The 26,413-nt window shown below is 46.5% G+C and overlaps 1 protein-coding gene across 1 annotated transcript in view; it reads right to left on the bottom strand.

The window, feature by feature from the left end:
- Positions 1-12,391: 12,391 nt before the first annotated feature.
- Positions 12,392-26,413, bottom strand: part of edar (ectodysplasin A receptor) — a gene marked incomplete at both ends in the record, with an annotated part of 31,953 nt that continues 17,931 nt past the window's right edge. Inside the window, 6 exons of the mRNA XM_079531062.1 lie at positions 12,392-12,810; positions 12,921-12,984; positions 13,468-13,831; positions 21,218-21,290; positions 25,333-25,407; positions 25,584-25,709. Of these exons, the coding sequence (XP_079387188.1) occupies positions 12,392-12,810; positions 12,921-12,984; positions 13,468-13,831; positions 21,218-21,290; positions 25,333-25,407; positions 25,584-25,709 (1,121 nt within the window). The remainder of the gene's footprint in view (positions 12,811-12,920; positions 12,985-13,467; positions 13,832-21,217; positions 21,291-25,332; positions 25,408-25,583; positions 25,710-26,413) is intronic.

Genomic DNA, 26,413 nt, shown 5'->3' with positions numbered 1-26,413 from the left:
CATCTTGCAGTCCTGACGTTTTCTGTATTTATTTTTAAGTTGTAACCATTGGCTCAGGTTGTTCAATGTATTAACCCATTTTGGGGCGGGAACCCCTTTTGGTGTTTTAAACATTATGTTATAATTTAGCTATTGAAAAATAGCAGATCTACAAGCTCATAGCGCGCCACCGAGTGGCGCGCTACGAGCTTGTAGGTCTGCTATTTTTGAAAAATCGTGAAAATATTTATTTCAGAAAACTGGAGGATTTAGAAGATTTTTCTTTAATTTTGAGGTCAGGCCTAAATGGGGTAAATCAAATAAATTGATTTCATTTCATTTCATTTCATTTCATTTCATTTCAAGTCTGGGTGCCACATAGCCATGGGTCGCATGGCTGCACCTACGGACGGCTGCACCTACGGACGGCTGCAATTCGAAACTGGCCCCCATAAAATCTGAATCCCCCCCCCACCCCTTTTCCCCCTCACTGTATATGTTTCTCTTCCCGTTTTACCTCCTCTATGATGACTATATAGTTGTGTATATTCCTACGTCTCTAAATGTTTTGATGAATTGAAAATGGTGGGCACTCTTGTAAACAAGTGTAATGCTTTATGGTGTCGTCCACTCACAGTTAACAGTTTTTGTATTGAGTTGTACTTGAAATGTACTGTAATTCTGCAAACTGTTAATAAATAAATCAATCAAAACTTCAGCCTGTATTTTGGGACCACTACATTTACAGAACAAACGTGTACATAAAAGTTCCGATTTCAAATATAGAGTATACTCCCCAACGGGTGTTAGAATGTTCCTGTTACAGCGATAAGCACTGCTGCATTCCGCGTTGTTTAATAAAAAGCATTTTTAATTTTATCTGGGGGGGGGGGGGGGGGGGGGGGGGGGGGGTTCGCCATAGGCTTTCAACTATGCACCCCTATGGGTCGGGAGGTGTGTTGCACTCTGAGTGTGTTCGATATGAGGCACGCTGGCCGCACTGCCGATACAAACTAATAGGCGAGTGCGCTCCCCGGTGTGCAAATGAGACGTAGCCTGCAGAGTTAGTTCAGTCACTCGAGGGCATTCATGCCATGCTCAAAGGCGCATACTATACTCAAGGGGTTAAAGGTATATTCAGTGATTTGACTTAATTCAAATATTTCTGGATAATCCTCCCTACTATAGAGTGTGCTGACCATATAAGGAGTTCCTCCCTGTCCCCAGTGAGCCCCTGGGGTCAAAAAACCCTAGTTTCAGGTTTGGTGGCGGGTGGCAAAACCTTCATCCAATCAGGATGAGTGGGGCCTTCCTCCAATCATGATCGAGTGGGGGCGGGCCTTGGTGCACATGCTGTTGGCCTGTTGCACTTCCCCCCACTGTAGAGCGTGCATGTGCACATTTTGTTACCGGGGCGGACTGGGTGGTTTTCCAAATCACCCAAATCACTGAATGCTCCTTTAACATGCTGCATTACTATGTGGGTGTATTCAGTGTGTGCAAGACCCACATGTCATTGGCTGATGTGGCAGTCAGCTGACCAATTGGGCGGGCTACTTAAGCTCACCAGTCTGCATGCTCTTCCTGCCTTCCTTCTGCTATGGTTCCTGGTTGTTATGTGATGTTTTCTCCCACCACCACCAGCACCACCAGTGGGCTCTGTTATTTATGTTCCCCATGGGGGGGTTTTATTGTATATCTATCTCCCTGCTCTTAATGTTTAATGATGGTGTTTGATCGTGCCGAGCAGGGAGAAAATGCAGCAGAGCCGAACGCCAAGACAATATATTATATGCACACTTGTATTCTCATTCTATAATAAATATTGGTTAAATCTATTCGTGCATGAGTTGTCTGACTGAACTGTGGGTTTTTTTCCGAACGCACCCTGTTTGAGGAAAGAAAATAACGGGGCGCTAGGATAAAAATGCCCTTCCAGACCCACAGGAACGTGCCCAGGTTGCCAGCCCGGTTCCGGCGAGCCGCCCCACGTCCACAATGGTCAAGAAATGACAGAGTTACCGTGTGGGGGTCCCCAGGGGGTCTGTACTGTACTGTACTGTACTGTACTGTACTGTACTGTACTGTACTGTACTGTACTGTACTGTACTGTACTGTCACACCCGAAATCATCAGTTAATGTGTGTGCGTGTGTGTGTGTGTGTGTTAGGCTGCGCAACAGTGACACTTGGTGGTGAAAAACACTATTTTTGTGCTCGGACACAGCCAGCCAGCCAGGGACCCATGCAGGGACACACATAGCTGTCTATAGGAGTGGTTGCACCACTCAAAAACAGGCTGACGTGACGGCATGACTGGGCTTAAAGTTCTCAGTCCTGAGGATTGCATATCGAGCGTCGCAGTCCCGCCCCCTACCATGGACCAGGAAATGAATCCCAATGCATTTTTCCCATAGACATTCCAACAAGTATTTATTTAAAGACGGTTACGCCGCGGACAAAGCCAACTCGAGTCGTGACAAATCATGACAACACAAACAATATTTTGGACCAAACAAATAATTACAAAGAAGAAAAACAACAAAGAAAGTGTTGTAACCTGCCGTTTTTTTCTTCTTTCTAATTATTTTTTCGGCCCCAAAAATTGTGTTTGTTGTCATGATTTGTCACGACTCGAGTTGGCTTTGTCCACGGCGTAAACGTCTTTAAATAAATACTTTCTGAAATGTCTATGAGGAAAATGAACGGAGAATCATTTCCTGGTCCCTGGTAGGAGGCGGGACTGCGACGCTCTATAGGGGTCATTTAATGAGATCAGTGCAGATTTGCAAAAAATCTTTTTCAGTCTTTTTTGTTGGCTATAAGCCCCTGTAATCATGTTCCAGGGCTATAGGTCACTAGGGGGCGGGGCTACATGGACGTATTAGCAGGTAACTGGTCGACGGACGAGCACAGGCTTGTAGTTGTCCTGGAGGAGGATCGCGTGCACGTGCATGGTGGTGTGTGTGTGTGTGTGTGTGTGTGTGTGTGTGTGGTGGTGGTGGTGGTGGTGGTGGTGGTAGTTGACTGACTGGCGGCAGCTATAAAGGGCTTTAATTAGTCTTCTCTTCCTGAGCTGCGTCAGATCGGCGCGCCTTCCCCCCGAGGAGGACCGGCGTGTCTGTATCGCTTCAACCTCGCCATGCTGCGCACAGCAACCCACACAGCAACCCATGCCAAGCGCTTAGGAGACGCTCAAACGGACCCTCGGGTCACACACACATGCACGCAGACTCTTCACCTTGTGTGTGTGCGTGTGTGTGTGTGTGTGTGTGTGTGTGTGTGTGTGTGTGTGTGTGTGTGTGTGTGTGTGTGTGTGTGTGTGTACGTTTGTCATCATCCTTCAAGCGGTGAAGGAGATTATCTTGGGCGGCACAGAGTGAGCGTTTGAAACCCGAGGAGAGAGATGGTGCGGCGATGCCCTCATGATGCCCCAGGGCAGCATCTCCTCTCTCACTCACTGGATACTTAACCTTTTCCAAAAAGATCCACAGCCAGCAGCACTGATGCACACACACACACACACACACACACGCACACACACACGCATGCACGCACGCACACACTCACTGTGGGAGCCTAATCAATGTACAGTGCACAAGGGTGACAATAACTATATGCTATTTGGGTGACATCATGCTGAGAGAGTAGGTGGTGGCTGTAAGAAAACAAAAGATAGTGAGTGAGGTGTCTAGAGTTGCCTCCAACTTCTGTGAACACCTACTGGGGATACAATAATAATGAGTTTATTTTCGGCGGCACCCACGTCAGATTCCTCCCGGGTTTCCTGCCTCTCCGCGGCTCGGGTGACATCATTACCTGGGAGGCGGAATCCAAAATGAGTAACGATGTTAGTGTTATGGCTATATTTACGTTATTGATGTTAGTGTAATATGGCTCTTCATGTGCCGACCCAAGAACAGAGGTCTGCTGTGCAGTGTTTGAGTGTACTGGCAGCCTGCTGTGCACGCACGCACGCGCACACACACACGCACGCACGCACGCACGCGCACACACACACACACACACACGCACACACAGACTGGGCTTGAATGATATATGTCAACAGTGGTCGCCGGTGGTTATTCAAAACATTGACGCATAACAGTAACAGTACATTGCAGTACTTTTGTTTATGCTGTAGGAGTTTGTGTATGAATTACAATAATAATAAATTGTATTACAAGAAACACGTCTTTGATTATGAGGAAAACCTCCTCATTTCTTGTTCTGCATTGACTTGGCGTTGCCATTCTAAGGAACTATGTTGGATATAAGCCATTTTTGTGTTAGCATTATGTTATGCTTTAGCTGTTGAAAAATAGCAGATCTACAAGCTCATAGCGCGCCACCGAGTGGCATGCTACGAGCTTGTAGGTCTGCTATTTTTTGAAAAATCGAACGACTGACATAGAAACATAGTTTTTTCAGAAAACTGTCGTAGAATGTAGGATGTAGAAGACATTTTTAGAATCTGATCTCAGGTCAAAATGGGATAAGACTGAATTGCACCATGATTTTTGTGTTTGTTTCCAGTTCTTCATGTGTTTATGAGGTGACAGTACTTCATTAGAGCCCTTGGTGTGGTTGTTATGTGCAATGATGTCTTCCCTTTGCATTTAGGGTTTCTTCCTGGAGGCTGAAACCTTGACAGTCAAACGTGCCAATGGAAAAAAACTGTGATATAGTGACATCACAATATCACCCTCTAACCCTAAATTTGGAGTCATGTACAGTAGTTATGTCACAGACCAATGGTTTGGTTTTCAACCAGTGGTCTGGGGAACACCAGTGGTCCTTGGGGGGGTTCCAGGTGGTCCCCAGTGGTCTGGGGAACACCAGTGGTCCTTGGGGGGGTTCCAGGTGGTCCCCAGTGGTCTGGGGAACACCAGTGGTCCTTGGGGGGGGTTCCAGGTGGTCCCCAGTGGTCTGGGGAACACCAGTGGTCCTTGGGGGGGTTCCAGGTGGTCCCCAGTGGTCTGGGGAACACCAGTGGTCCTTGGGGGGGTTCCAGGTGGTCCCCAGTGGTCTGGGGAACACCAGTGGTCCTTGAGGGGGTTCCAGGTGGTCTGGGGACCACCAGTGGTCCTTGGGGGGGTTCCAGGTGGTCCCCAGTGGTCTGGGGAACACCAGTGGTCCTTGAGGGGGTTCCAGGTGGTCCCCAGTGGTCTGGGGAACACCAGTGGTCCTTGAGGGGGTTCCAGGTGGTCTGGGGACCACCAGTGGTCCTTGGGGGGGTTCCAGGTGGTCTGGGGACCACCAGTGGTCCTTGGGGGGGTTCCAGGTGGTCTGGGGACCACCAGTGGTCCTTGGGGGGGTTCCAGGTGGTCCCCAGTGGTCCGGGGAACACCAGTGGTCCTTGGGGGGGTTCCAGGTGGTCCCCAGTGGTCCGGGGAACACCAGTGGTCCTTGGGGGGGTTCCAGGTGGTCCCCAGTGGTCCGGGGAACACCAGTGGTCCTTGGGGGGGTTCCAGGTGGTCCCCAGCTAAATGATGGAGAGTTAGTAACCAACGGGACCCGTATAGATCTAAAATGGAACCAAATGGACCCTTATGGGTTCACTTGGTTTCATTTTACGCTCTCAAGAGTCAAATTATTGTTCAACATCTACATTACTTCATTTACAAGAAGTCTCCACAATTAGAGAATGTAGAATAATTGTTTTCCTCGTTTTCACTCAGTCAGTTGATTCTTCATATCCATTATGAGTGAAAGGGCCGGGATGACATGTTTATTTTTCAAACACAGTTCTATATACATAAATATATATAAATATGAGGCGATCTAAAATCCCCCTTATTACAATGATTACAATGGGATTACAATGCAAATAAAAAGTGCATGAACCCGTGGATTTGCGCCCTCTACCGATATTGACGCCAGACTTGGGTCTATAGACGACATCACAGGCCGATGAGGCCACGGCCACAGGCCAATGGGGCCACGGCCACAGGCCAATCACAGGCCAATGAGGCCACGGCCAGTCGGCCACAGCCCGAGATCCACATCAGCCTGTTTTATGGCCAAAGTCTGCTTTCATTGAACCACTTTAATAACCCTTATGGGTCAAGAACATTCACATATTTAACACATTTAGACCTGAGTTCTACAAAATGTCTTCTAAATCCTGACAGTATTCTGAAAAACATCATGTTTCTATGTCAGTGGTTCTCAACCTTTTTCATGTCAAGGACCCCAAGAATTATATGTATTTGGCCGCCGACCCCCATCTGAAAATATGTTGCCCCCCCCCCCCCCCCCCACCCCCCCCAGAAGCAAATATTTGAGTTAAAATGTTCGCTCTGAAAGAATATATATTCAAAGATTTGTGCCGCATTTTCACGAGTTTGTAGATCTGCTATTTTTCAATAGCTAAAGTATAACATAATGCTTAAAACAGCAAAAAGGGGGCCTGGGCCATGGCTCAGCGGTCCAGGCACCTTGGCTGGTAATCCAGTCTGGCAGTGTGCTGTGGGTTCGACTCCCGATCCCGACGGCCTTTACTGCATGTCTTCCCCAACATCTCTCTCCCCACCTCCTGTCAGCCTACTGTCTGTCCCTCCATACAAAATATAAAATAAAGGCGAAAGCCACAAAAACAAACAGAAACCAACACCAAAAGGGGTTCCCGTCCAGAATGGGTTAAATGAACACTCATGGGTTTTACTGTGTGCATGACGCATTTGGTTTCTCTTACGACCAAGGCTTTGGATGCACTTGAAGGTGGCTTTTGACCGCTTAAATTGTCCCAGCTATACACCCTAAAACTCTGTTCTAAAGAGAACGTGTGATGTATTTGTCATTATTGTCAACAAACATAGTCCTCAAAACGTTTTCAGAAATAACTCGTAAAACTATAAAGTGAAATAGTTGTAAAACCAAGTAATCTGAAGCATTTTTTTTAAATGAAATGGAAGACATGCATAAAACACCAACGTTATGTGTCAAGTTTGAACTTCTACGTGCCTTTTTGGAAGTTATTAACGATTCTTTAAAAAAGAAAAGGCTTCTAAATCCTAAACGTTTTCAGAAAAACCTATGTTTCTATGTGTCAGCGCTGCTCAACCCTTTTCATGTCAAGGGGTCCTTGACAGAATGATCTGTATTTGGCCGCCGAACCCCATCTGAAAATATGTGACCAGATTTTATTTTATTTTTTCCAAAATGAGTTAATAGCACAGGCAGACTCTTCACATACTATTCTAGAGCATGTCTGAAATAAGTGTCAGAGCTGACATCGACATGTAAATATGAAATAAATGCTTAAACATGTAGCTAGGTGTAATGTTAGAGACCACAGAAGACATGTAAATATGAAATAAATGCTTAAACATGTAGCTAGGTGTAATGTTAGAGTCCACAGAAGACATGTAAATATGAAATAAATGCTTAAACATGTAGCTAGGTGTAATGTTAGAGTCCACAGAAGACATGGAAATATGAAATAAATGCTTAAACATGTATGGTAGGGGAAATAGCCAATAATGCACTTTTGCACAAAATAACACCTGGACCTCTTTGGTGGGGACGTAACAACTACAAATAACACCTGGACCTCTTTGGTGGGGACGTAACAACTACAAATAACACCTGGACCTCTTTGGTGGGGACGTAATAACTACAAATAACACCTGGACCTCTTTGGTGGGGACGTAACAACTACAAATAACACCTGGACCTCTTTGGTGGGGACGTAACAACTACAAATAAAGGTAAGAAAGCCTTCTAGAAATTCCACGCTAGAAGGCTTTCTTACTTTTCTTACCTTTCTTTGTAGTTGTTACGTCCCCACCAAAGAGGTCCAGGTTTTTTTTTGTGCAAAAACTCCTTATTGGCTATTTCCCCTACCATAAGCCCTCAATGAATTGCATTGAATGGGAATTGAATGGGGCTATGGGGTGTTGTGCTAATTCGCTTATTTCCATCTAAATAAGTAGTAAAGTGTGCCGCTTGGGATATTATTTACATTATGAAGAGAGGATATATACAAACAAATTAATTTTGAGCGATGGAAATAAGCGAATTAGCACAACACCCCATAGCCCCATTCAATTCCCATTCAATTCAATGCAATTCATTGAGGGCTTAATTATGGTAGGGGAAATAGCCAATAATGCACTTTTGCACAAAATAACACCTGAACCTCTTTGGTGGGGACGTAACAACTACAAATAACACCTGGACCTCTTTGGTGGGGACGTAACAACTACAAATAACACCTGGACCTCTTTGGTGGGGACGTAACAACTACAAATAACACCTGGACCTCTTTGGTGGGGACATAACAACTACAAATAACACCTGGACCTCTTTGGTGGGGACGTAACGACTACAAATAACACCTGGACCTCTTTGGTGGGGACGTAACGACTACAAATAACACCTGGACCTCTTTGGTGGGGACGTAAGAACTACAAATAACACCTGGACCTCTTTGGTGGGGACGTAACGACTACAAATAACACCTGGACCTCTTTGGTGGGGACGTAACGACTACAAATAACACCTGGACCTCTTTGGTGGGGACGTAACAACTACAAATAACACCTGGACCTCTTTGGTGGGGACGTAAGAACTACAAATAACACCTGGACCTCTTTGGTGGGGACGTAACAACTACAAATAACACCTGGACCTCTTTGGTGGGGACGTAACAACTACAAATAACACCTGGACCTCTTTGGTGGGGACGTAACAACTACAAATAACACCTGGACCTCTTTGGTGGGGACGTAACAACTACAAATAAAGGTAAAGAAAGCATTCTAGTCCGAAATTCTCCTTTATTAACCCTGTGGTGTGTGTAGTCTAGCATGCTGGATGGCAGAGAAAAACAATCCTTTTATCTTTGGGTTGAGACTGGAAGTGAATGGTGCTCTGCTATCCTTTAACACATTCTGGGAACTAGCATTATGTTATACTTTAGCTATTGAAAAATAGCAGATCTACAAGCTACGAGCTTGTAGGTCTGCTATTTTTGAAAAATCGTGAAAATGTGGCATACATTTTTGAATATATATTCTTTCAGAGCGAACGTTTTTAACTCAAATCTTTGCTTCTAGAAACATGGGGTTTTTCAGAAAACTCTCAGGATTTAGAAGGCTTTTTTTTTTACATTTTATTTCGACGTCAGGCAGCAACACAGTCAAAGTGTTTGACTGTGTTGCTGTTTACCTTTCTAACAAGTAAGTATTCAATCAGACAATCAAACCGTGTAAAACAGTTCAAGATGACATTGTTCAAAAGTCAAAACTCTGAGAGCAACAATTAATTCACCTCTTTATGACTGATAAGAGAGTCAAGTAACCAAAGCCTGCAACAACATTGTTTCATACTCATTTATTAATGCATACGTTATGTACAATAATAAGTTATATATACATTTACACGTTGGTTTCAATTAATAATTTGCTTCCACTGTGTGTGTGTGTGTGTGTGTGTGTGTGTGTGTGTGTGTGTGTGTGTGTGTGTGTGTGTGTGTGTGTGTGTGTGTGTGTGTGTGTGTGTGTGTGTGTGTGTGTGTGCTACTGAGGTAAAGTAATCCAGGTCCGCTCAACTGTAATATAATTTTAGCGGTAGCATAATAATGGCAGACAAAACCTTGCCTGTCTGAAAAACAGGTTTGAGGTCCATATGATTCTATATGATTCTAGGTCTATATGAGGTCTATATGACGCAATTCAGTCAATTTGCAAAGTTTACCACGAAACTGTCTTAAAAAAACAAAACAAAGCATATATACAAGATCACTTCATGGCCGCGCTGCGAGCTTGTACATCTGCTATTTTTGAACAATTTTGGAAAATCTTGAAAGTGTGAGAACTGCTGATTCAGAACGTATTTGTAGGATGGATGGGCCTCAGGTCTTCATAAACCCACTGTACACGAAGCACTGTACTGTACTAAACCATTAGATTATTGTAACCGTGTGTGTGTGTGTGTGTGTGTGTGTGTGTGTGTGTGTGTGTGTGTGTGTGTGTGTGTGTGTGTGTGTGTGTGTGTGTGTGTGTGTGTGTGTGTGTGTGTGTGTGGGTTGTGAACTTGTTTGTGACCGCACTGTGAAGGCAAAATAAAGCAATTGACGGTACAAATACATGCTAAAATGATAGCTATTTTAGATGTGCATGGCTTAATTCATTTACACTACCGGAGTCCAGCCCCTATATATATGTGAGCAAATATGCGAAATATGAATACAAGAGAACAGTTGAAAAAACAAGGACCGACCAGGCAACCACAGGTGATGCATGTGATGCTGTGCAGAAACACAGAGACATTATGCTGACAACATATCAGACATCAGATCAACATAAATCAGGCCCCCCTTTCCAAGAAATGGACTCTTGGCTTTGTTTCCTCAAAGAAATGTGCAGGTTTTGGAGCTGAAAGCTGAAAGCTGTCTCCTGAAGCTTACCAGCCATGGCACCAGTTACCATGACCCCATGGTTTCTGTCTCCTGAAGCTTACCAGCCATGGCACCAGTTACCATGACCCCATGGTTTCTGTCTCCTGAAGCTTACCAGCCATGGCACCAGTTACCATGACCCCATGGTTTCTGTCTCCTGAAGCTTACCAGCCATGGCACCAGTTACCATGACCCCATGGTTTCTGTCTCCTGAAGCTTACCAGCCATGGCACCAGTTACCATGACCCCATGGTTTCTGTCTCCTGAAGCTTACCAGCCATGGCACCAGTTACCATGACCCCATGGTTTCTGGTTGTTACCATAGCATCTTCTGCTATTTTGAAAATATATGTAAAGCCAAACTACAAAGCTCACCACGTGTCGATGTAGATCGGCGAGTTGGAACTATTTTAAAAATGTTTTTTCAAAATAGTAAAATATGGCTTTTAGGGATAAGGGGAGATCAAGATAGAAGTAGCCTATCTACAAGCTCCATCACAACAACGCGTCGTCAGCTTGTAGATCAGCTATTTTGCTGCTTTTGGACAACGAAGCAGGACGTTAATTTACTGTGGGGGAAAACAAAAACAAAAAGGCTGAAATATGGAGAACGAGATGCAAGCTTTTCTTGCCCAACAGCAGCTCTACTCTTTCCTTGACATGATGGATGACACACTGCAATGCATATTGTTCCCATTTGCCTCGTTCAGGACTTATAGGTCGTGTTTGAGCACGGCCCAGATAGACCACAAATCTGGGGCCTGGCTCCCGATCGGACATCGCATCGTGACCGTTGCGCTCTTCGCACCACGAGCGGCTCCGGGGGCTGCATTCCTCCCACATGCTCTCCCCTGGCGCGCATTATAAGCAGCAACCCTCGGGGGCACACATACAGATATATTCCAAACCGCGGCCTCTCTCTCTCTCGTTTTTTTTTAATGCAGGGATTTTTACAGCTTTTCCACTGGGCTTTCAGTGGTTAAGTGGCCTTAAATGCTTAATTGGGTGCTGGAAATCACAGGCACTTTGCACCCGCTCTGTAAACCACAACACCTCAGCCTATTAGGGGGCCGGGCCGCCACACGCCAAATAATTAGGGCTGGCGGCAGCAACTAGACCGCAGGATGGGGGGAGGGGGGGGGGACCGGCGGAATGGAAGAGTTACGAGGGTGGTGGTGGGGGGGGGTGGTGGGGGGGGGGGGTCACAGACTGGGTCACTGGTGGGGAAGTAGTCACAGCAAGACAGTAGACTTGCGTGCGTGCGTGCGTGCGTGCGTGCGTGCGTGCGTGCGTGCGTGCGTGCGTGCGTGCGTGCGTGCGTGCGTGCGTGCGTGCGTGCGTGTTGAAAGACGGTAACGCGTGTTGAGGATGGAGCATGAGGAGCCATCTTGTTCTGTAGTTCAAGCAAGACGACGTGTATTATTTCAGACGCCATACATCCCTTCAGCAGCTGTAGCAGCAGCCCAAAGGTTCAGGTCCAGAACAGATGAGGTGTCGTTGCTTTTAGGCACGTATGCCCCCATGAGCAAGGCACCTTGCATGCCATTGCTGCCGCGGAGTAAGGTTGATATGTCTTCTAACCCGTACATATGGAGTAAGGTTGAAATGTCTTCTAACCTACATATGCCCTCGGAGTCCTGCTGTTCTTTAGTTCTGCGATGACGGCACAACAAGTGCTCTTTATCTGGTAAATAAACCACAAGAAGGTCTTCGGTGAAGCGTCCAGCGCATAGTTTGTCAACATTTAAGTCAATGTGACTCTGGACCGGGGACCACCGGTCCAGAGGTCCCTCCATGGAGGGGGAAAACGTGAATGTGGGGAGAGAACGAAAACAAATCCTAAAAACGTTTGGGTGGGATGGGGAGGTTCTTCATGTGATGGCTGGGAGGTGGTGGCTGTGGTTGGCTTGTGGTATACGTCATATATGTGCTGCTCCTGCGTCAGTGTTTCTGGGTAAAGAAGTCTCTAACCCAGCGCACCGCTCTCCACTCCCAACACGGCATGTCGTCACACGCTGGCGCAGCGCGGGGACGGACACGGAGAGGGCGCCGAGGAGGAGCAGGACACATGGCCGTGGATGCCGCCGCCGCCGCCCATCGGCCGCGCCATGCCGGGGGGGACCCCTCCCCCCACCCCGGGGTCCTGGCTGCCCAGCAGCACGTCCGAGCACAGGGACTCCACGGCGTCCAGCCTCTCGATCTGCACCAGGCGCATCAGCAGGTCGGGGATGCTGTAGCCGGCCGTGCTCACACGCTCGAACAGCTGCAGGCCGTCGCTCATGCCGCCGATCTCGTCGCGCTTCAGGCCGAAGCTCTCGGCCAGGTGGCGCCACGTCTTCACCACGGCCGCCTCGCTGCTGTACGACGAGCTCAGCATGCGGCTGGCCTTCTCCAGGCAGTCGAAAGGCAGCTCTGTGGGACTCAGGCCTGGGGAAAAACAGAAAAAAAACGTTTTTGTTGGGAGGATGGAGGGAGACACAGGGGCCCTTATGTTGGGAGAATGGAGGGAGGTGTAGCACCAACAGAACGGGTCCTACCTTCTGCAACGCTGCAGGCTCTGGCGTACAGATCCAGGATCTTTTTCCTCCGGCTCTGGAGGATCTGTGTCGAAAATAAATAACACAAGTGAGCAACTGGACGATGGTAGTCATCCTACGGTCCAATGGGGGGGGGGGGGGGGGGGGAGGGGGTACGTTAGTCAGTCATGTCAATAGTCCAACATACGTGGCGGGTTAAGACTCACCGTGGCTTCCGTGTGCGGTTATGGTCAGTGTCGACTAAAACTATGACGAAAAATGATCGTCGACTACCTTTTTTCACTGACGAAAACTAAACGAAAATGAAAACTAAGCTACGATGACTAAAACTAAGACGATATATATCGACAATTTCGTCAAGAAATAAAAACTAGACTAAATGCCTTAAAAATAATCTACAGGCTCAGAGTGAGAACAAATACAACGTTTGCGTTTACACACTTTTGCCTTTAATGTTTGCGTTTACACAGACCCTCCACATATAGGAGGGTGCTACTGTAGCACCGCTCCAGAATCAAACACCTCAGTCAACTCAGACTGCACTCACCCCTGTGGTCTTGTTGTTGTTGTTGTTGTTGAGAGCGTTGGCGTTGCTGATGTGGTTAGCGCTGGTGAACTGGTTGCCGTTGTTGCCCAGGTGGTTGACGCTGTGGTCGGAGACGTTGTGGGCGGAGCTGGCTGCGGCCGCGGCGGCGCCGGCGGTCCCGTTGGGGGTCCTGGTCTCGCGGGCCAGCAGGCCCAGGGACAGCAGGCAGAGGTCAGGCTTGTTGCCCACGTTGAGGAGACACAGGTTGGGGTTGTGGTGGTTGTTGGGCTCGCCGCCGGCGCCCAGCTTGTCCGAGGCGGCCTCCTCGTCACTGTCGATGCTGCGGCTCAGAAGCTGCTCGTTCTCTGACGACGCGTCGTTCTCACTGTGATGACACGCACACACACACACACACACACACACACACACACACACACACACACACACACACACACACACACACACACACACACAGACACTTAAATTACTACCTTGTGTCCACATAGCAGAATAGTGGAGGTCTCGCAACTCTCACAATATATTATGCAACCAAACCAACATCTTCCTTCTTTGGTGTGTATAGAGCTGTGAGGAACCCAACGTACTACAGTACCAGTAAAGATTCTACAAATGTCTTCTAAATCCTGACAGTTTTCTGAAAAACCCTTTGTTTCTATGTTAGTCGTTCTCAAACATTTTCATGTCAAGGAGCCCCAAAAATATAGGTAATTGGCCACCGACCCCCATCTGAAAATATGTTGTTCCAGGGACGTCCCCAGAAGCAAAGATTTGAGTTAAAAAACGTTCGCTCTGAAAGAATATATATTCAAAGATTGGCAACACATTTTCACGATAAAAAAAAACAAAACGATCTATAAGCTCGTAGCGCGGCACTCGGTGCCGCGTTACGAGCTTATAGATCTGCTGTTTTTCAATAGCTAAAGTAGAACATAATGCTGGGTTTTTAAATGATGGACCTTGATGTGAAAAAGGTTGCAGGAAACCACAGGCTTCGGCCAAACCGTTGACAAGACGCTGTTCACTGTCAGCCCTCGCTGGCCGTACATCAGACTCTAGCGGAGGTCGGACGGCCGCCTCATGTTGCAGCTCTCACACAGAACACCACATCCTCTCCCCCCAGGCCGAACTCTTCATCACACCATGGAATACGTGGCCGCCTGGCCGGCCATACAGAGCCACGTATTGCAATTTGCAACTATGGAATGCACTTCCCATCACAATCAGAACTGCAGCCTCACTCCCTATCTTCTGCCATAGTCTGAAAACACGCCTCTTCAGACTCCATCATGGCCCGTAGCACTTGCCCTAGCCTAGCCCCTTAGATAGCGCTTTACGTAGACTTAGATAGCATTTGATACAGACTTATAGCATGTTACGTAGACAGCACTATAGAATTGCATTTTATGTAGTCATAGCACTTTATAGTAGCCTATATATGAATAGTATAGTATAGTATGTATAGTTTATAGTTTAATTATATAGATTTTCCACGATATTCCATCGTAGCTTACGCATGTTTCATGATAACTACTTTTTATGTATGTGATGATGTACTCCATGCTTTTGTTCTTGCTTAACCCATTTAGCGCTAGCATTTATTGAAAAAATAGGATCTAATTCACGCCAGCATTTTTTTAATTTAGGTCTTCGCCAATGGCGCTGAGGGAGTTAATGTAAATCGCTCTGGATTAAGTTGTAAATTGTAAATTGCAATGTACTCAGTGGTGGAGAAAGTACTTGTTTTTTGTTTTGTTTTTAAGTAAAAGTATCAATACTGCATCATTGTAGAAATATACTCTGTTACAAGTAAACAAGTACGGAATTCAAAATTTACTTTGGTAATAAAAGTACAAACATAATTGGCATCAAAATGTGCTTACAGTACCAAAAGTAGAAAGTACTCATGTTGTCGCATTTCCCACGTTCTCAAAATATTAAAATCTTCAGATCTATACGAGCTTACATCGTGAGAGCTCACGATGAGTGCTGCAGGTCTTGCTCAGGGACAAGTATATATACTGGGGCGAGCTGGGCAACTCGCTGGGTACACAAGGACGCTCACACAAATCCTTTGTTTCACAGGCCCTGTTTCTCTCTCTCTCTCTCTCTCTCTCTCTCTCTTTCTCTCACACACAGACACGCACGTGCACGCACGCACGCATGCATACACATCAATTGCACACAATGGCATTGTTTCCCAGACATCCAACACCTACCCTGGCAGCCGATGCAGTGAGTTAGCAACACCCTCTGGCACCACACTGTTTACTGCCCTGACGCTAAGGGGCTTCTCACTGTGTGTGTATCTCATCTTTTTCTAATTTATACGTGCTTACACACACACACACACACACACACACACACACACACACACACACACACACACACACACACACACACACACACACACACACACCCTCCTGCCTCCCTATATCGAAACAACATATCAATGTACGCTACAGGCACTGAAACAACATATCAATGTACGCTACAGGCACTGAAACAACATATCAATGTACGCTACAGGCACTGACTGTACTATATTTGAGTACAAAGGCGCATAGTGCTCATTGTTACTTTTACGGTGCGAGTTTAAAAACGGAACCAAATGGACCCGTAAGAGTCTAAGCTGAGTTAAATTAGCACTGAGGATTGTACGGCGTGCCCCTGCGTGTGCACGTCCATCCGCATGTTCGGTATACTATAGGGTATACTATAGGCGTATCATCCATGTTCGGTATACTATAGGGTATACTATAGGGTATACTATAGGCGTATCATCCATGTTCGGTATACTATAGGGTATACTATAGGGTATACTATAGGCGTATCATCCATGTTCGGTATCCTATAGGCGTATCATCCATGTTCGGTATACTATAGGGTATACTATAGGGTATACTATAGGCGTATCATCCATGTTCGGTATACTATAGGGTATACTATAGGGTATACTATAGGCGTATCATCCATGTTCGGTATACTATAGGGTATACTATAGGGTATACTATAGGGTATCATCCATGTTCGGTATCCTATAGGCGTATCATCCATGTTCGGTATACTATAGGCGTATCATCCATGTTCGGTATACTATAGGCGTATCATCCATGTTCGGTATACTATAGGCGTATCATCCATGTTCGGTATCCTATAGGCGTATCATCCATGTTCGGTATACTATAGGCGTATCATCCATGTTCGGTATACTATAGGCGTATCATCCATGTTCGGTATACTATAGGCGTATCATCCATGTTCGGTATACTATAGGCGTATCATCCATGTTCGGTATACTATAGGCGTATCATCCATGTTCGGTATACTATAGGCGTATCATCCATGTTCGGTATACTATAGGCGTATCATCCATTTCATATTCTTCTTCACTTCATCCCCCTGACGTTATCCACTTAACGACCCAATAAAGCTGCTTTGTCTTTGAAAGGAGATGAGAGGCAGAGATGGAGGGAGAGAGGCAGAGATTGATGGATAGAGATGTACAGATAGAGAGAGAGACAGGCACGCACACACGCACGCACGCACACACGCACGCACACACGCACGCACACACGCACGCACGCACGCACGCACGGATTTGCGCCCTGCAGGGCGCAATTTTTTTTCCCAAGATGTCTTTATAGCTTGTTGTAGATTGGCCTGTTTTCGAATAGCCCTAAAATAGGTGTTAAAGTGGTTCTAGTGCCCTGATGATATTATTAACAAATTAGGCTGGGGACCCCCCCCCCCCTGGGGACCTCCTCAAAGGAGAACCACTGGTGCAGAGAGAGAGAGAGATGGAGAGGAGAGGGAGACATGAGATGAAGGGAATAGTTGGTTACTGAGAGGAACTGTCATTCTTTGTGGGATGTGTTTTCACCTCTCTCTCTCTCTCTTCTCTCTCTCTCTCTCTCTCTCTCTCTCTCTCTCTCTCTCTCTCTCTCCTCCCCCCCTCCCTCTCTCCCTCTCCCTCTCCCTCTCTCTCTATCTCTCTCCCTCCCCCCCTCCCTCTCTCTCTCTCTCTCTCCCTCTCTCTCTCTCTCTCTCTCTCTCTCTCTCTCTCCCTCTCCCTCTCTCTCTCTGCTGCAGGGCTCATCTCCTATCCAAAGCCACATAATGAGTCTGTACTTCATAAAAAAAAGAGTGAACTTGCTTTTTCCATGCCATGCCCCACACTGAGGGGGCGGGCACGCACGCACGCACGCACGCACGCACGCACGCACGCACGCACGCACGCACGCACGCACGCACGCACGCACGCACGCACGCATGCACGCACGCAGACACACACACACACACACACACACACACACACACACACACACACACACACAATACCAATAAAAGGGCCAGCAGCAATGAACCTACTGCTACTGCAGTGACTTGTTCTGTGGTGGCTTGATTTCGGGGCAGATCCCAAAGAATCTGATAAAAGACTCTCTGTCTTTTGGGGCATCTGTGTGCGCACGCACGCACGCACGCACACACGCACGCATGCATGCACGGCGCGCACACACACACACACACACACACACACACACACACAGGCATTTACATCCACAGTCCCCCACACACATTTTAAATGCACACAAATGCAAAACACACACACACAAACACACAAACACACACATGCACGCGCACACACACACACACACACACACACACACACACACACACACACACACACACACACACACACACACACACACACACACACACACACACACACACACACACACACACACACACACACACACACACACCTAAACCCTCTTATCTTGTCAACTCGCAACTTACACTGGTATTTTAATTAGGATAAACAAAAGCGATAGTGTACTCGTGCTGCCATTTTGATTTTAAATTGCAGAGGATCATGACAGTAAAATTCCTCAGCGTTAATTTTAGTATATATATATTATATAATAAAAAAAACATTAGACCCTGAGTTAAATAAACACTGAATATTCCTGCGTATCATACAGAGATTAAAGCTATACAGTTTGTTAAGGTGGAGACTAGAGACACATACGTGTTTGTTAAGGTGGAGACTAGAGACACATACGTGTTTGTTAAGGTGGAGACTAGAGACACATACGTGTTTGTTAAGGTGGAGACTAGAGACACATACGTGTTTGTTAAGGTGGAGACTAGAGACATATACGTGTTTGTTAAGGTGGAGACTAGAGACACATACGTGTTTGTTAACTTTACTCAGACACTCCTTTCCAACAAGACATAAACCAGGGAAACCCCTTCCTGGTGTTTAGTTCTGACGCCGTTTACAACCTCAGTGTCTCGCTGGTCTCAACCTCAGGCCCTTGCTACACGAGGACGTCTCTGGCTGTTCCCCGCGCAAGTTTGTGAACGATATAAAACTTTACTGCGTCTACATTGCGGTTATGTTAATTATGTATGCTGTATACACAAGACCGGTAAACTGCTCCATTTTCAAGATACAGCTGTAGTACATATGGCGGCCTGTAGATGGCCACCCAAAAAAAAAGAAAAAGCTTATTCTAAGAAGGCTATATGAAAGCATTTTATAAATTATACTATTGGTATTTCACACAGGTGTTGCCAAATAACTAATTATCTTGCCAGTCAGATGCGCATATGACATAGGCTATCTGATGAAATGGTCATATCAATTTAATCAGCAGAGGTTGCAGAGCAGTGCTGCTTCTCACTCTGCACACACTGATTTACCAGCTAAAGTTGATGCCTACTTTAAACCATAATATGACAAACCTTGGATTAATTCTTCTGAAAACGAGCAGCACGCACAAAGTAAGTGATTCACACATTCAGAGAGAGAGAGAGAGAGAGAGAGAGAGAGAGCGCACCCCTTCTCTCGCTCAGATCATCATACAGCTCACAACGAGGAGCGGCATGGTACATTGTGAACTTATGAGTTTGACTTTGGAGATTGAATATATATTCGCTGGTGCGCAACACCTCCGAATGTCAGATAATTTCTCGTTTAGATTGATTCCACCTGCTGGCAGCACAGCGCTAATCATTGCACATAGGCTATACAAAAGTATAAAAAAAAGAGCAATTGCAGTGAAAACAGGCCGTTTATAGAGGAATATGGACAGTAAACAATGTGTTTATCCTACCTGTGGTCTCTCAATGCAAAGCCGTTTTGAAGTTACACAAAGAATGTTTCATTTCCACCCAAGAAGAGAAGCACTTTGATGAGGTCCATGCATGCTGTGCAGTGTGCACTGCGCAGTCAGACCTGCCTGAGAGGAACGTGCGGTGGCTGTGCTGCCTATCTTGTATAGCCTATATACTAATCTATTCTACACTACACCATTTAATAGTAACAATAATGGTTATTGTCAATAGTTCTTGTCTTTCCAGATTGGTAATCACCATAATTTATATCTGTTCTCCAAAAATAGCTCCTCTACAAGCTTGTGCATGCGGGCTGCAGATCGGCTATTTTTGGAGAAGAGATTTATAGACATTATGTGCAAATATAAAATAGCTGTGATACTTATATGTAAGTGGTTATGGTGAAATAAACCATTAACACTAGTTAGTTTGGAGGGGGCGAGGGGACTATGACATCACTGTTTCAGCAAATTAGGCGGCATTCGCTGTACACACGGAGACGTGAAAGTCGTGTCTCCAAACTTTCCCACTCTGGAAGGTAGTTTAAAAATTTGCCGTTAAAGTCCCCCAAAACGCCGTCTCTGTGTGACAAAAAGGGCAGATCGGCTAATTACTTGCCCCAGAAACACCGAAATCGTCCTCGTGTGTATACCACCTCAGTGTCTCGCTGGTCTCAACCTCAGTGTCTCGCTAGTCTCAAGGCATGAAACAGCTTTAGATTGTGTAGATTCACCCAGTCTATGTGTTGATGTGTGTCCGTCTCAGCACATTTCATATCAATAGGCTCTGAATGTGCATAGCTGTAGTCTCTGGGAAACTGAACCGGAAATGGCTGTTCCGGTTCAGTTCCCTGTAACTTCTCTTGACTGGTGCAGGTCAGAAGCAGATGTGTTTCTGGTTTAAATCTGTTGCCAATTCAAGCAACGCTATGGGATACTGAACCAAGAGCAGGAATGGGCATGACACGGTTTCCATGGTTGGGCGGTGGGTCAGCGGTAGAGTGGCCGGATGGCAACCGCAAGGTTGCCAGTTCGATCCCTGTGGGTTCCCCCAGAGTTAGTGTCGAAGTGTGAGTAAGACAATGAATCCCTACTTGCTGGTTGGTGCCTTGCATGGTTTCCGCCGCCATCGGTGTATGAATGTGTGTGAATGGGTGAATGTAATGCACAATCTATGTAAAGGTGTGTGAATGTGTGTGTGAATGGGTGAATTGATGCACAATCTATGTAAAGGTGTGTGAATGTGTGTATGAATGGGTGAATTGATGCACAATCTATGTAAAGCGCCTTGGATAAAGGCGCTATATAAATGCACCATTTACCATTTTTTTAAAATCCTGAAAATGTGGCGCAAATCTTTGAATATATATTCTTTCAGAGGGAACGTTTTTAACTCAAATCTTTGCTTCCGGGGGTCTCTCCCTGGAACAACATATTTTCAGATGAGGGGTCGGCGGCCAATTACATATAATGTTTGGGACCTTGACATGAAATATTGAGCACCATGCACTGATATAGAAACATTGGTTTTTCAGAAAACTGTCAGAATTTAGAACGTCGGGCCTAAATGGGTTAAGTCATTAAAAACAAAGAACAAAGAAGTGTGGTTGATTCAGTCAAAAGTCTCTCACCTCTTCACCGTCTTCAGAGGAGGGGCTTTCAGCTTGTCAAACTCGTCTTTCTCCGCGTAGATCACCACATTGTCTGAGAGAGAGAGACAGGCAGGGTTATGCTCCTTATTTCTCACACAGATCCAGAAGAGAAGAAAAGAAAGGAGAGGAAAAAAAACACACAGTAATCCAACCAAACATTCATCAGATCACTGAGGATTTGTATGTTGAAGTCTTGAATAGAGGAGCTGGAATGCAGCAGAAAATAATTACGCTGACTGACTGTTGCATTTACATCACGGGGGGATAGACAGTGAACACCTAAGTGGAACAAAGTCTGTGTGTGTGTGTGTGTGTGTGTGTGTGTGTGTGTGTGTGTGTGTGTGTGTGTGTGTGTGTGTGTGTGTGTGTGTGCGTGTGCGTGGGCATTTTGGATGACTGGAGTGTCTGTGGGAAGAGACACAGGGCCCATTGCTCCAAGCCCAACCGGAGCTAACTGTCACTCACACAGACACCAAGTTAATTAGGGCTTGAGATGAAAGACAGACGCTTGATTTGACATGCGTGAACGTGCGCACACGCACACACACACACACACACACACACACACACACACACACACACACACACACACACACACACACACACACACAGGGGCACACACACACACAGGGGCACACACACTGTACCCATGCATTCTCACAACGGTATCAAAACATTTAACCAAATGATAACGGAAGAAACCACAGCAACACGTTACACCCAATTCTCCAATTACATTAAAACTGCTTAATTAGTGTTTGTAACAATATAAATCTTTAGTTTATGTATATTACGGTATGCTGGGTGTCTGTGGTTCCAGATAATTGCGTGCGTGCGTGCGTGCGTGCGTGCGTGCGTGCGTGCGTGCGTGCGTGCGTGCGTGCGTGCGTGCGTGCGTGCGTGCGTGCGTGCGTGCGTGCGTGCGTGCGTGCGTGCGTGCGTGCGTGCGTGCGTGCGTGCGTGCGTGCGTGCGTGCGTGCGTGCGTGCGTGCATGTTCACAGTTCTGTTCAGGTACGCGCACGCATGCTTATACAACCACATAATATTCCAGCTGTAAGTCGGTCTGGAAGCTAAATTGAACGGGACAAAACGTTGCCTAGAGCATATGTACGGTTACGGTATGGCCGCAGCATTCTAAGTTTAACATTTCTCCATGCTGCGCTCATCCTCACCGCACTGATGGAATGCACCCCGCACGACCTGTCTACCTCCCCCACCCACACACACACACACACACACACACACACACACACACACAACCACACACAGACAATTTACAATTTACAATTTAGGCATTTAGCAGACGCTCTTAATCCAGAGCGACTTACATTAAGCAATAACAAAAGCATGGCATACATCACATATATAAAAAGTAGTTATCATGAATCATGCGTAGACTAAGAACGTAACAGTGGAGTATCTATGTAAACTATACATACTATACTATACTATATAATATATTATACATGTGTACTATAAAGTGCTATGACTACATAAAGTGCACACACACACAACCACACACACGTATACACACATACATAATGTATAGACACATGTACGTGTGCATGTAGACACGTCTTACTCACAAAGGTACGAAGCAGTCGTGAACTACATATCGAGACGGGGACGGGACAGGATAGCACCTGTGTTGGCCTTGTGATGCGCCCGCGTTGTGAGCTTGTAAATCTGTGTTGGCCTTGTGATGCGCCCCGCGTTGTGAGCTTGTAAATCTGTGTTGGCCTTGTGATGCGCCCGCGTTGTGAGCTTGTAAATCTGTGTTGGCCTTGTGATGCGCCCGCGTTGTGAGCTTGTAAATCTGTATTGGCCTTGTGATGCGCCCGCGTTGTGAGCTTGTAAATCTGTGTTGGCCTTGTGATGCGCCCCGCGTTGTGAGCTTGTAAATCTGTGTTGGCCTTGTGATGCGCCCGCGTTGTGAGCTTGTAAATCTGTGTTGGCCTTGTGATGCGCCCGCGTTGTGAGCTTGTAAATCTGTATTGGCCTTGTGATGCGCCCGCGTTGTGAGCTTGTAAATCTGTGTTGGCCTTGTGATGCGCCCCGCGTTGTGAGCTTGTAAATCTGTGTTGGCCTTGTGATGCGCCCGCGTTGTGAGCTTGTAAATCTGTGTTGGCCTTGTGATGCGCCCGCGTTGTGAGCTTGTAAATCTGTTTTCGCCTTGTGATGCGCCCGCGTTGTGAGCTTGTAAATCTGTGTTGGCCTTGTGATGCGCCCGCGTTGTGAGCTTGTAAATCTGCGTTTGCCTTGTGATGCGCCCGCGTTGTGAGCTTGTAAATCTGCGTTTGCCTTGTGATGCGCCCGCGTTGTGAGCTTGTAAATCTGTGTTGGCCTTGTGATGCGCCCGCGTTGTGAGCTTGTAAATCTGTGTTGGCCTTGTGATGCGCCCGCGTTGTGAGCTTGTAAATCTGTGTTGGCCTTGTGATGCGCCCGCGTTGTGAGCTTGTAAATCTGCGTTTGCCTTGTGATGCGCCCGCGTTGTGAGCTTGTAAATCTGTGTTGGCCTTGTGATGCGCCCGCGTTGTGAGCTTGTAAATCTGTGTTGGCCTTGTGATGCGCCCGCGTTGTGAGCTTGTAAATCTGTTTTCGCCTTGTGATGCGCCCGCGTTGTGAGCTTGTAAATCTGTGTTCGCCTTGTGATGCGCCCGCGTTGTGAGCTTGTAAATCTGTGTTGGCCTTGTGATGCGCCCGCGTTGTGAGCTTGTAAATCTGTGTTCGCCTTGTGATGCGCCCGCGTTGTGAGCTTGTAAATCTGTGTTCGCCTTGTGATGCGCCCGCGTTGTGAGCTTGTAAATCTGTGTTCGCCTTGTGATGCGCCCGCGTTGTGAGCTTGTAAATCTGTGTTCGCCTTGTGATGCGCCCGCGTTGTGAGCTTGTAAATCTGTGTTCGCCTTGTGATGCGCCCGCGTTGTGAGCTTGTAAATCTGTGTTCGCCTTGTGATGCGCCCGCGTTGTGAGCTTGTAAATCTGTGTTCGCCTTGTGATGCGCCCGCGTTGTGAGCTTGTAAATCTGCTCTTTTGTGCTGCTGTGCTGTTTACTTTCTGTGTGGTTTAGGCCACCTTTAGGCCTTGTATGTGTTTTGGAGACCTATGTTCCTTAGCCTAATTAGTAATTATTTTCACCTGGTCAGCCTCACCAGGGTAGTTAATGAGGTGATTAGTTTGGTCAGAGTCAGTTCAGTTCAACTAGCCAGCACACTGTCAAGAGCTCTCACTGCATGTTGAGTTAACCCTTTCTCTCAGGCCTTGGACAGGATAAGTCTGTAAGTTTGTGTGTTGTTTGTTAAACTTTATGGCTCTTTAAGCATATCTTGGCTCTTAAAGCAATATGCTTGTAAGTTGTTTTGATCTTTTCTAAAATGTTTGATTTGTTGAATCATGCATTTAGTACAGTGAATACAACATGTTATTTGTGTAATCTTGTGTGATGCATAAAAATAACTAATGTTTGGTTTATGATTGTACAGTAGCCTATATGACACCAATGTTGTGTTTTCTATTTTTTCTGTATTGCCGTTTTACAAATTGAAGTTATCACCAGTAAAGAACCTAAACCAAGTCACTGCCTTTTGGAGCTTTATTGGGAACATTGTTATCTGGGGCAGCGGTGGCCGAACGGTTTGCGGAGCGGTCTTGTTATCGGAAGGTCGCCAGTTCGAATCCCCGGACCGGCACGTTAAAATTACCACCGCTGAAGTGCCCTTGAGCAAGGCATTGAACCCCTACCATGAAATGTTCTATGAGCAGGGTCTGGCTGTAAACAAGCATCTCGAGCTTAGTCCATTCACCCTGGGTAAACAAAGAACTTTACTTTGCTTTGCTTTTTAGCTGTCTGCCAAGCCATACAGACTGTACCTTACTGTACACCAAGCCATACAGACTGTACACCAAACGTATAGTAAGGGCAGAACAGCTGCTTTTGTGCGACACACAGCCAGAGATTACAAACACAAGCTGATTGGGATGAAAATTAATTATGTAAAAAGGAAATAATGAGTCACAGCACAAATTAAGTGGACCATGGTTAGTACACAACGTGCGTGCGTGCGTGCGTGCGTGCGTGCGTGCGTGCGTATCTCACCAGGGACATCTTTCTTGTCCTCTTGTTTGTTGGTCTGAGCCTCCACTGCTTTCACCACCTGTCCAGAGCAGCATGCTACACACACACACACACACACACACACACACACACACACACACACACACACACACACACACACACACACACACACACACATAAGATACAGTGAGTTTTGGACGTTTGTACCTGCGTGCGTGCGTGCGTGCGTGCGTGCGTGCGTGTGTGCGTGCATGCGTGCGTGCGTCTCTCACCCTGCCCGCTGGGCTTGGCCTTCAGGATGTAAAACATGATGATGAGGACGATGGCGATGGCCATGATGAAGATGGTTGACATGGCAATGATGAGAGCGGTGGCCAGATGACCCTGACCGGTGGCATCTGGACATGGAGACAGAATGAGTTGGACCATCAGAGCATGGAGACAGAATGAGTTGGACCATCAGAGCATGGAGACAGAATGAGTTGGACCATCAGAGCATGGAGACAGAATGAGTTGGACCATCAGAGCATGGAGACAGAATGAGTTGGACCATCAGAGCATGGGGACAGAATGAGTTGGACCATCAGAGCATGGAGACAGAATTAGTTGGACCATCAGAGCATGGAGACAGAATGAGTTGGACCATCAGAACATGGAGACAGAATGAGTTGGACCATCAGAGCATGGAGACAGAATGAGTTGGACCATCAGAGCATGGAGACAGAATGAGTTGGACCATCAGAGCATGGAGACAGAATGAGTTGGACCATCAGAGCATGGAGACAGAATGAGTTGGACCATCAGAGCATGGAGACAGAATGAGTTGGACCATCAGAGCATGGAGACAGAATGAGTTGGACCATCAGAGCATGGAGACAGAATGAGTTGGACCATCAGAGCATGGAGACAGAATGAGTTGGACCATCAGAGCATGGAGACAGAATGAGTTGGACCATCAGAGCATGGAGACAGAATGAGTTGGACCATCAGAGCATGGAGACAGAATGAGTTGGACCATCAGAGCATGGAGACAGAATGAGTTGGACCATCAGAGCATGGAGACAGAATGAGTTGGACCATCACAGCATGGAGACATAATGAG

Source organism: Electrona antarctica, assembly GCF_951216825.1.
Source record: "Electrona antarctica genome assembly, contig: scaffold_80, whole genome shotgun sequence".
Lineage (NCBI taxonomy): Eukaryota > Metazoa > Chordata > Actinopteri > Myctophiformes > Myctophidae > Electrona > Electrona antarctica.
The sequence above is the reverse complement of the archived record's forward strand: the minus strand, read 5'-3'. Positions and strand labels throughout refer to the sequence as shown.